The sequence below is a fragment of the Furipterus horrens genome, unplaced genomic scaffold (genome assembly GCF_987537825.1).
Source record: "Furipterus horrens unplaced genomic scaffold, mFurHor1.1.pri manual_scaffold_1, whole genome shotgun sequence".
NCBI lineage: Eukaryota > Metazoa > Chordata > Mammalia > Chiroptera > Furipteridae > Furipterus > Furipterus horrens.
Window position 1 is genome coordinate 180,672,385 of NW_028327171.1, and position 12,216 is coordinate 180,684,600.

The 12,216-nt window shown below is 31.4% G+C and overlaps 1 protein-coding gene across 1 annotated transcript in view; it reads right to left on the reverse strand.

Annotated features, from left to right (window-relative positions):
* Positions 1–12,216, reverse strand: part of COL5A2 (collagen type V alpha 2 chain) — a 142,248-nt gene that overhangs the window by 59,276 nt on the left and 70,756 nt on the right. Inside the window, exons 2-6 of the mRNA XM_090281585.1 lie at positions 10,729–10,953; positions 8,070–8,083; positions 3,931–3,963; positions 2,746–2,778; positions 1,411–1,464 (exon numbers count right to left, since the gene is read on the reverse strand). Coding sequence (XP_090137711.1) covers positions 1,411–1,464; positions 2,746–2,778; positions 3,931–3,963; positions 8,070–8,083; positions 10,729–10,953 — 359 coding nt within the window. The remainder of the gene's footprint in view (positions 1–1,410; positions 1,465–2,745; positions 2,779–3,930; positions 3,964–8,069; positions 8,084–10,728; positions 10,954–12,216) is intronic.

Consider the following 12,216-nt stretch of genomic DNA (forward strand, 5'->3'; position numbering starts at 1 on the left):
AAAGGAGCATATCACACACTAAGTTGAGAAAGTTGAGAAGTGGAGGGGAGGGAAACAGAAAGGAGAGGAGGAAAGAAGGACAGCGGGTAGATTCACTGAATTCTAACAAGAAATTCTGAAAATACAACCATTTTTTTCATAACAGACCTAGCACTCAATGTTATTAACTCTTCTCAGCACAAATACATGAATACACAATGTTTTCTGCATGACCACCAACCCTCATACCCTCCTTCTGCCTGTCCTTGTTATTCTAGACCCTGGACAGATATCTGAGAGCTGCCAATAGTGTGTAGGCTGCCAACACTAGTGAAACGGCAATGAAGGATGGGGCATAAGATAAATGGAACACAGCTTTGCTGCCCACCCATAGGCTATGGCCTACTTCTTTGGGGCACTGTTATTTGCCTGCATGCCTACAAACACCATCGATAACTCCAACTCCAGTTTTGAAAAGTATGAGCATAATGCTATGTAGAAGCGTAAAATAGTATCAAAGATGAAACAAGAGCGGTATGATTTCCCAGGGATATGACCTAAAATACATTTTTCCTCATTTATATATTCAAGGTTATTTGTTGCTTCGTGTTCACAAATTTCTGACATTTATGTATGAATAAAAGTCCACACAGTAAAATTTTAGTAGATATCATTTGACAGAAAATGAAACATCACAAATGCTGCTAATTGAAACATAAGATGATGATAGCAATACACAAATTAATCCAGTTATTTCATACATGAAAGTCGCTAGTTTTTGTGGGTGAGATAAAGAATTACTATCCTAGGATACTAATCAGTGATAAGAGGAAACATTTGAAATTCTCATGTTTTATCTCAAGGGTATAGAATTGATTATTTAAATTTAAAGGTGCTCCTTTTGTTCTGCTAATGGATCTGTTGAATTCTAAAATTACTCCTTTGATAGCTCTGTAGCAGCTGCTCAATGAAAAATGCAGCATGTTACTTGCAAAATAAATCCATTCTACAACCCTTGAGAGAAAATTTTATCCTTTAATAATTTATTTTTCCTTTATCTAATTTGGTCATTCCACAGATCACAAGAACTTGGGTGTTTTATCTCAATAGGACATTCTTGGCATTGTTTACTCATGAGTTACTCTTTCTGAAAACAACCTGAGGTATTCATTATGATTTCTTAGATTCTACATAATTTTAATTTGAATTCATAAAAAAAAAAATAAATGTCATTTCTGCTATCTAAAAAGGTAATAGGTAATTATTAGCATGTGATAATTTCTTTGTAATCTGAATACTATGTCCCATTCAAGAGAGGCGAGAGAAGAACAGAGCCACCAGCTGTTGGCTTCATCCAGAGGATGTGGTGTAGAGAGGGCCTTACCCGGTACACAGTGTAATTCTCACAAATGGAACCCACTACCAACTTACAGGTTTTCCTTTTGGGCCTCTCTCTCCTCTTGGTCCTTGTGATCCTGGAGGTCCCTAAAACAGAAAATAATGGTTATGCCTACAAAACGTGTATACTTCAGATGTTTTTGTTTTAAAGGTTTGCGTGGTATAAGACTTGGAAAACAGAAAGATCACCCTTCTTTTTGAATTCAGTTCAGTTCAAGACCATAGAAAATAAAGCCATGTGCATAACAAAGCTCTGTGTGAGTAGAAAGGCTGTTTGCTTTAGCAGTGAATTTACAGGTCTGTAAAGAATTAAGTGTTAATTATACCATTGTGGAGCCCTATGAGCTGAATATAGTAGTTTGAACAGTAATGGCAAATTTGTGAAGATTCATTTTTGCTGTCTTTTTTCAGACAAGCCTCTGCCACTAAATTATGGGCATAAAATCTCATATTTCAGATTTTATGAGCTACATAGGTGTGTAAACCCCAAATTTCAATTATCTGAGGGAATGTATGAATTCATATTGGTACATGATATCCTAAACTATTCGTCAAAGTCCAAGTTGCCATTGAAAGCAAGAGAAAGAAAAGCCTCTCAATCTACTACTGCTTTATGTACTGTACCTTCAACAATCTTATTTTCTACTTGATTTACAATGTTGCATCGTCTTCACTGTATATTTAAAACCCACTTAGAATTTTCCAGATACTAATTGGAGTTATTCATCCCTTGAAAGAGCAAGTGATTATTATATTTCAAAAGTGTCATCATTGTGCTGATATCTTAAATGAGCTTTTTTTTTCTTTTTTTTACAAAACTGCAGTTGCCTAGAGAATTTTATTTCTCTTTAAAAGAGTTTCAGTTGAGTTATTAAAATTAGATTGTGCATTTACTCAATCCAATATACAATATTATTTAAAAGCAAAAGCTTCAGAATGACGGAGGCAGATCTGTTAAAGCATACTGTATGTAACTTATGTTATTTAATGTATTTTAAATTCTACGGGAATTGTGTGTCTGAGTGTGTATGTGTGTGCTGTTATCCATCTAGCTATCTATGAATGCTACTGCTAATTCAAACCTGAAATCAATAGTCTTTTATGCTAAGCCAGAAGTATGCTATTCTGAAGTATAATGTCAAATTCTACTGCTATATTATTTAATTTCATTAACTGATAAAATTAAGTTTCTTTCATTAAACAGATAAATAATCTACCCTTCAAAAGAATTCCTGAACTTTAAGATGTTTCAAGACAAAATGCTTCAAGAAAACATTCTATTGTCTTTTCATGGATATAATATTCATAAAGATTTTCAGTATCTCAAAGAACTTAAGAGTGCCATGAATGTCGGAAGAAACTACTTACTGCTGGTCCGGGACGACCACGAATGCCTGTTACCTAAATGATAAACAAAGCAATTTGTAAAGATAAATTTCTGTCGACAGAGTTTTAGAAAAGTCAATAGTCAAACAAACAAGAATAACAACAAAAGTCCCTGTGAATGTTTAAAAAATAACTGTTGTCAGTTGATGACAGTTTCCTCACTGCTTTTTGATTTAAAACATCATCTAATTTAAACTCTAATACAAGGAAGCATTTCTGGAAGAGTAATTAAGTGCACAATACTGGAGCCCAGAGGCCTGGGTACAGAGCCTGACTACATATTCCTTTTAGTTGCACACCATTGGAATAATTATGTATTATTCTGTTAAATGGTCATAATGATTATGAAATTACTTTCTTCAAGAATTTCTGTGTTTGAAGACAAACAAATAAATAGTTAAAAAGTACTTTAAAACAGCGCCTGAGACATAGTAAGTACACATAAGTGTCTTTAAATGAAAGAAAAAAGTACGAATGATTTTCTTTTTAGGTAATTTGTTAAAAAGAGTCCAACTTAAAAGCAAAGCAAAAATGCAAACACTGCCAAATGAATCAACATGCATACACTTTTGCTTTGACAGAGTGATAATAACTCCTTTAAAATCTACGAGTGATTGTTGAAAAACTATAGTCCTATTCAATGATACAGTTTTTGATCATTTACAAATCTAAATAACTTTTAAGAACTCATACAATATGAAATCCCAATCAGGATAATGGCATGACATATTTCCAGAAGTGTGGAATATTAAATCATGCCTTTATCTCTGAATTACATGTCTATTTATACAATTAAAATACATACATCTTAACTATCACTTTATATTAACATACAGTATGTTTAATTTTGTAAAACCCTGATTTTCACCTTTGGTGATGGGACTGTAAAAGCAAAAAATATTGTGTTAAATAAATACTAAATTCTGTATTCAATAATTAATATATTTTGGTTAATATTCAAAATTGTATTAAACAAAATTTTTATTAACATAAATTTTGTTAAACAAAGAATAAATTTACCTTGGTTTGTTTGTTTTATACTAAAAACTTGCTTACAAAATCAGTTCCCTTTTTTTGAGAATATATATATAAGCAATAATATACAACTATGCAATAGCTAAGTTTATTAAAGGTACATGAAAACAATATAGACATATATATACTTACAACAGGCACTAATCCTGGTTCTCCCTTTTCTCCCTATGAAGTTAAAAAAAACTTCAATTAGCAAAATATAATGATTTGTTGAGCATGAACATGTCATGCTAGAATATTCTATATAAACATTGGAATTTCTTTGTAAGGAACAAAAACAGAAAAAAAAGTTAATGAATTTTGGATAATTATACATTATTCATGAGAAAATATTACTTATCTGAAAGAGAGAAAAAGAAAATAAATCCAACTCAGTTTTTACACCAATCAAACCCCAAGAGTTGACTAGACCAAGAAATGCTTGTGATGAAAAGATGTAAAGTCAAAGCGCCATAGAAAAAGATACCTAAATACTAACAATACAAAAAAAATTCTAGAAATGTGGACATATGTGAACTTTCACACTCATATTACATGCCAACCTAATGTCTAGTAACTTAGCAGGTGCCAGTCCTGAAACACTTATCACCCTTTCTTAAAACTCATGGAAGAATCTAAGAAATAACATGATATAAGTGTGCTCATATTAATGAAAAGAAAAAGAAAAAAATAAGGAAATATGTGATAATATTAAGTAATATTATATCTGAATAAAATCTAGAAAAAATACTTAGAAAAATATTAATTGAGTAGAAAAATAAAAAAATAACACAAGAAACTATCATAATTTAAAATAAATACAATCAAGCAGATTACTTTGCTTGTATAATAGATGTAGCAAACACAAAAGGTGTACATGGAATTTCTTTTAATTCTTGAAGTTTAGAATCTCAGAAACTGTATTATTATAGCATCACATCAAGTACATAGGTTAAATAATATTGGATGAGTTGTACCTTTGTGTATCTTTATTTTATCATACATTTATTTGTATTTTTTATTTTAGGATTTGTCTTCCAACAGATTTTGGTCTCCCCAAAGTCATAATCATGTCTACTTTATATCCTTCATTTGGCACATGAAAATTCTCCATAAATTCTTTATGAATATATTAATTTTCATTAATAAATTATGGATCAATGCTTTTTACTAGACAATTGCCAAGAATAAATACATTAAGGATTATATCCAAAAATGTAGAAAAAGAAAAGTAATGAGTTCTGTTTTATTTAATTTCTTCTTTCACTTATATTATTCTTTTATCTGACTATAAAAATAATATGAGTTCATAGCAGGAAATTCTTTAAATACAGAAAACATAAAGAATATACTAAATAACATACTCAACACTCAAGAGATCAACACTGTTAATATTCTGGTATTCTTAATTTCCCATCATGTATTTGAACTTGGTTTACCTAATCAATGCCTCAGTATATTACTCTCAGATTTTATTTTCATTTTTGCAATTAAAAATAACATTACAATGTTATTTATAAATGTTTTTTATAAATATTTGTGTGTCATCTCTAATTAATACCTATGATTTATCTCTAGAAGTTAAAGTTGTGGATTAAGGATCATACATATTTTTAAGATTTTTAAAATTTAAATCACCAAATTGTAGTTCCAAAACACACAATTTAATTGTATTTCCCCAATAGTATCTCACATCTGAAAACATTTCGTGAAGATGAATTTTAAAAGTTATTTTACAATTTTGATAGTCTTAATGATGGATTCAGTGGCAGAACAATACACTGATCATTCTTGCTGATTTTAATGCTATGGTAACTAATACTCTGGAAGTCAGGAATAAACTGAGAATTCAGAAATAGGAAATGGCTCTACAGAAGCAGGAGGAAACTCTATGTGAGTAATTTCAAGGTAGAACACAAGAGGCTGAAAGTCAACGTAAGAAAGGACTGGAGGCAGAAGGGGTCAGCACATATTAGTAAGCAAAGCAGAACAGGCTTATTTCTGCATTTCCACATCTTCTAACTTCTAGGCCAGGTCTTCCCATTTTTAACATAATGAGACAGTAATAAAAATTTACCTTTTAAGAGTTATTAGTGCTTTCTTTGAAATGCTGAAAGAATTTGAATTGTTTAGAAAGGATATGTAAATGTGTGCAATTTTAAAAAGAACTTTTATAAGAATCATGCTGGAAAAAAATGTTTCTTCTATAACAAGTCTAGAAAAACAAGTAAAAAGGAGGAAAAATTATTTCAGCCAAAATGAGGAAAATAGAATAGCCAGGTAAGAATGGCTGTGAAACCTCCATCCTAGGAGACCAGCAAGAAAAATGCATGCTTTGCTCTTTGTATGTAGTAGAATGGAACCTGCGGGTGTTTTTCTTAGCTACATTGTAGGGCTTTTTTGTTATCTTATTGTGAGCTCTCTCTTTCTCGACAACATTTGATATGGGTTTAAGTATTCCATTATGAGTTTTTGATAATAAATTTTTCTAGTGATTCTATGAGACTTCTTACTTTGGAAAAAGCCACACAAGTAAATATTTGTTGCTTTTGTTAATATAGGCTATGAAACAGTTAATTTATATAAAATGATGATTTATCTAAAATCTAACTAAATTTGTTTTTCATACCCATTTAAGTACTCAGATTCAGATGAGAATCAGTTTAATTTTACATCATGTCTGTTACTTGTCATTTAATGTCAGGTGGACATGCCTTATCCCTTTTATAAGATGCCATTACCATGGAGACAGTCATAGTGATTTTCCCACTTTCACATCATCTGTATCATTTGCCTCTTACAGGCTTACAGCAAAGACGCAGTAACTATATGAATTATATGGTAGTTAATACGATTAAATGAATAAGTTATAAATAAACTCAATGTTGATATAAACCAACTGTAAATGTATTTTTATAGCATTATTCTGCTCTCATATTTCTGACAATAAATGACAGTCATGAAGATAGGAACATAACTGAAGTGTGCTAAACTGGCAACTGTTCTGAGCGTGTCCTTCTCCCAGCTGGTAATCTAATTGATATAGTGTAACACTGTCCCTCAGTAAGTTGGGTGATTACTAAACGAATTAAACTGATTACTTCCGGACAGTTCTCACTGTTAGTTCTTCTTTCCTTTCTTAGATCATCTATATAGGTATCTAACTATCCAGTTTGTTTGAGGCCTATACTCAAACGTTTAAGTTTCCGTTTTTCTTGCTCTCAGATATAAATTAAATGTAAGCTGGTATTTGTAGTCCTTCTTCTTTGACCTGTGTTCAAACAGAAATAGCTTCACTGATATTTATTTCAACAAAGACAATTTTATAGTATTACCTCCTGAAGCAAAATGTATAAAAGTGGTCTGGCCACCCCCTTGATAACATCACTTTCATTTACCATGAAATTACAGCACTGCTTTATCTGTATATCTATCTGATTATCACTTTGTTCCATTGTATGCAAATGTAAAGACAATTTAAATTCACTGTTAATCTGTCTAATATTGCCTTGAAATTTGGGATGACTGCTCATTCTATTCTTGAATCCCATCCCCATCCCATCTGGATAATACTGGAGCAAATTTCATAATTTTCAAGTTAACCAGAAAACTGACAATACAACCAACAGAACTGAACTCACTTCACTTAGTGGGACTACCTATTGCCAGATGACAGGTGTCAAAACGGGCTAGTATTCTAGAGTCATGGCTATATTAAACAATTCTCATCTTGAGTGTAAGGTTTGTCTCTGGAATTAAATTTTAGGCGCCTTGAAGGTGAGGAAGAGGAAAGAAGGGGAGGGTATGCGTGTTTGGTAAAATGTTCAAATAATTCCTTTAGTTGAATCTTTACTTCCCAATGAATGGAGGAGGAACCACAGTAGACTAACCTTCCCTCCCTTCCTTCCTCTCTCCCTCCCTGCACTCCCCTCCCTTCCTCTCTCCTTCCATCCTTCAATTAAACATTCATTGTAATTCTAATATGTTTAAGGTGTATATACTAAGTACTGTGATAAACACAAGTAATTCAGAGATTAATGTGACACAGTCACATTAAGGGACTCATAACCCTCTGGAAGAAACATCTATGAACGAAAATTAAGAAACTGAAAAATATAGAGGTATCTGTAATCTATAAGCAAGGTAGCTGACCTGAGATCACACACTTATATTTGTATGGTACTCTACACATTACAAAAGTTTTTCAAATACTCTAAAGCACAGTTCTGTGTACATAGTATTAGAATGAAAAATACATTTAGAAAAATGAAATTATGCAAAGAAAAACTTACCTTTCTTCCTCTACCTATAAAAAGAAAAGAATAAATATGTTATTCTATGCATAAACAGTTTTTAAGAATTTCCTAAATATTTATTTTAGTAATAGATATTTTTGTGGAGTCCAGATTTAACTTAAACAGATTTTTCTAGTCACTACAAAGCAGAACTCAAAACTTGTTTTACATCAATATATACATGAGGCAAAATAATACATCACTTTCAAAAATTCTGACATTATTTAAATATCCTTCATATCATTAGATAGCATTTAAAGTTCGCTGAATTATAAAATTAATAATTAAAATTATAATGAAATATTTTAGTCAATATTCTGTTTTTATTTTTTATATTTTTGAGTAAGCTATTCATTCATATAATTAACAAACTCAACTATACTAAAGGCATACAATTATGCAGTAAAAAATCTCCTATCTTGTCCCCTTTCCCTTTATTTCCCACATTTCACCCCTGACAGGAGGCCACTACTCTAGATTTTCCTATTTTTAGTGTTTCTAACCAAGAATATAATAGAACATTCCATGTGCTAAAGTCATCATCTGAGTTAGTAGTGTTCTATAGTTGTTTTCAGATAGATCTTCAACAGTTTGTGTTAAATTTATCTTTAGCCATTTTATTTTATCTGTTGCTATTATTTTTTAAAGTATTTTTATTCCCATTATTTATACTAAGATATAATTGCATAGAGCAAGCCTATTAATTTGTTTATTTTATTTTCTGAAAATTGATAGTTTTACCTCTTCTTTTCTAACTGCTAAACGTCTAATTTTTTTTCTTATCTGATTGTTCGGGTACATTCAATAATGTTAAATTGCTGTTGTGATACATGTTTTATCTCTAAGTTTAGAAGGGATGCTTTTTTATTAAACATTCTTTTTTCTCTGATTTTCCAAAAGAGTCTTTCCTTCTTTTTAAAGTTTAATAACTTTAGTAAGATAAGTTTTAATATTAATTTTTAGGGGTTTCAGACACTTGGTTTCTATTTTCAATATTAAAATTAAAGTTTAATGTTACTTCAGAAAAGTTTCTTGTATCATATTATTATACATATTTGTTCTGATCCCTTGCATTTATTTCTTCTTTAGGAATTCTTCTTCAGGGATATCCCTTACCTGTTTGTATATGTATTATTTTTTCAAATCCTTTAATTTTTTTCTTTTCTAATTACTATTTTCTATGTCCATTACTATATTTTCTGCAGTATTAGTTCTTCCTGTGCGCCTTCCTCTTTCACTTTAATTTCCCTATTATGATTTTGGTTTTCCTTCTACTTCTCTCCTCATTATTATTATTTTTTTGTATTTCTAATTTATGGCCATCTTTCTCAGAAGCAATTGCTTTATGAAGCTTTATTTAGTTTATGGTGAAATGTTTGGCCAGAATTTTTACCTGTTTCGTGATACTTATCGGTATGTTCTTGATAATGTAATATTAGTTAAACTCACCTACCTTTTTAAAATTATATCTTTAAATCAGTGCTGTTGCTAGCTCTTTATTATTATTATTATTACTCATCTGGGAATGAACTGGGCTTTCCCAAACCAGGTATATGCAGGAGATTGTGTACTTTGCTCTGTTTTTGATATTTGCTATCACTGTCCCAATGTACTATTAACTTATCCCCACAGGTTTAATCTTACTTCATTCCTTGGGGCTTCTTTGAAGATAATTCCTGCTTCAGGTAACCTTTTTTCAGGTATCCTATTTTTAATTCTTTCCATTATGTATTCTTTATTACATTGCTAAAAATGGAGTTTAGGTATTGACTCAAGGCACATTGTTACTTTTGAATGATATCCAGGAGGAGAATTGATAAACTACTGTGTAATGTTTCCACAAATATACTGTTGAATACTTAATTATATTTCTTATTTGCAATGGTATTTGAGGTAAAAGTAAAGCTTTGACACTGTCTTGACAACGATACATACAAGATGTGATTCATGACCACTAAAACAAAAACTTAAAACTTTTAACATTAATCTTATTTGGTTCATTAAAACACATAAGTATAAACTTATTTACCTCACATGTAAGTCTCTTTAACATGTGTATTCATATACATAGTCTATGTTAAACACAAGCACTTTTCTCTAAAAATAGTTTTAAAAAGCAGTAGTTCACATCATTGTTTCCCCCAGGATATACATTAATTCTCTTGTCTTTCTTAACTAACATAAAAAGCATTCTGCAATTACAAGCTATAGTAATAGGTGGTTTTGTGGCACTATATTAGATCAGAGATAATTATTCCATTCTCAAGAAAAAAGTTCACACCAGGAAAGATAAATGCTTTTTCTAGATCTTCTCTTAGAACATTAGTCAACTCCACAGAAAATCAACAAATATCTCAGAGGCATCCAGCATGGATAGGTAACAAATCACTATCGTAAGTAGTGTGAGAAATTCTCAAACTAGACAAAACCACTAAAAATTTTGTCAAAAATTTCCCTTGTTTTTAAAAAGAAAGGAGATCATTGTTTCTTTCTCACTAATGTTAGATAAAGTGCGTGAGTCAAATCATTAACTGCTAAGACCACTGAATAGTAGCTAAATTATCTTCTTGAGTTGCTGAATTCTGAGAGCAAAAACTACTGCAACTATAAGGATAAGTCACTGGATCAATTCTGAGTTCTCCCTGAGCATTCTTACCAAAATTGTTTTTGCCATGTCCAGATGTATGTGGACAGACAGGACAGCATTCCCCAGGGGGAGTTACAGGGTCAGCGCATTCGATCACATCTTGGCACTGTATCTTGTCACAAAGAATGGCTCCATTGTCACAGACACAGATCTGGCAAGGGGCAGGTTTCCAAATGTCCCTGTTTAAGTACATCTGACCATTCTGAGTGCAGGCTATTTCTTCACCATATCCTTCTAGAATAAAAACAAAAACAAAAACAGAATATTAGTAATCTGAAATTTCAAAAACTGGAAAATAACTGAGAAAATGAATCATCTGTGGCTTCTAAAAAATTCTAGATAAGCAATAACCTCCCAAGGATGCAAAACCCAGATAAATTTACTTCATTTAGTACTTACATCTAAAGTAATATATAATTCAAAATAAAATTGTTATGATACTTATATCTTAGCATGATAGGGGAAGAAAAAATAGTGATCCAAAGTAGGTATGCTTAATCAGAGAAATCTTCCTAAAAAGCTTCATTATTGAAAATATAAATAACAAAACATGGAAAGATCAGTAAGGAGGAATAAAAACAAACTGCTACTAGTAGACAGTCTATCCATAGTGTCAGGGCAGTCTCCCCCATTGGTCAAAATGGTGACATGGGGAGGTTCTACACTGAGCATAAAAAGCTAGCAAGATAATTGGATAGAGAAATAGCCTCCCCTCTTCCCAGACTGGGATTGGGGCAAGGGGAAGGCAGACATATGCACCACAGAAGTTAAAATGGCAGAGGAGGAGGTGATAGACCAAACAGGCCTGTGAGTCTAGCCTGGGGAAAGAAGGGATTGTTTGAGAAGTGGACCCACCTAAAGCATGCAAAAGTTTGGGATGTTGATTCTTCATTTTGAGAAAGCACCTGGTCTGTCACACACCCTAGCTAATATAATCCCAGGGGATCAAAGAAATGTATGCAAGGTAATTAAACAGATACTAAAATGTGAACAGATAGGCAAAAATCACTGCCCTCATAAAATTTATCATGATTAATATTAATTAATTTATTTTTATTTGTTTATTTTCTTATCTCCTTTATTAGACAGTAAACTTTATGAACATAAGGATTAATGTGCCTTGTTCATTGTGATATCTCTAAAGCTTGACATAATACTTTGAAGAGAGCCAACATTCAACAAATTGCTGTTTGATGGATGGATATAAATAAATGAATGAAAGTAAATTATAGTTCCTTAATTTAATTGCACCAGCTTTAACTTTGTACTTTACAGAAATAAACCAAAAATATACAAATGCATTTGAAATTAGTTTATGAGAGATTATCATTTGTCAATGAATAAACTCAAGTAATAACACAGAACTACAAATGAAAATGATTTCTGTTTAGAATAAAGACATTCACCCAGATAACCACCCTCAAGCTTTAGAATGTTTTTCTTGGACAACATTCTTCTCATTGCTCTATGGAACCCTTTATTTCACCTATTTAGTCT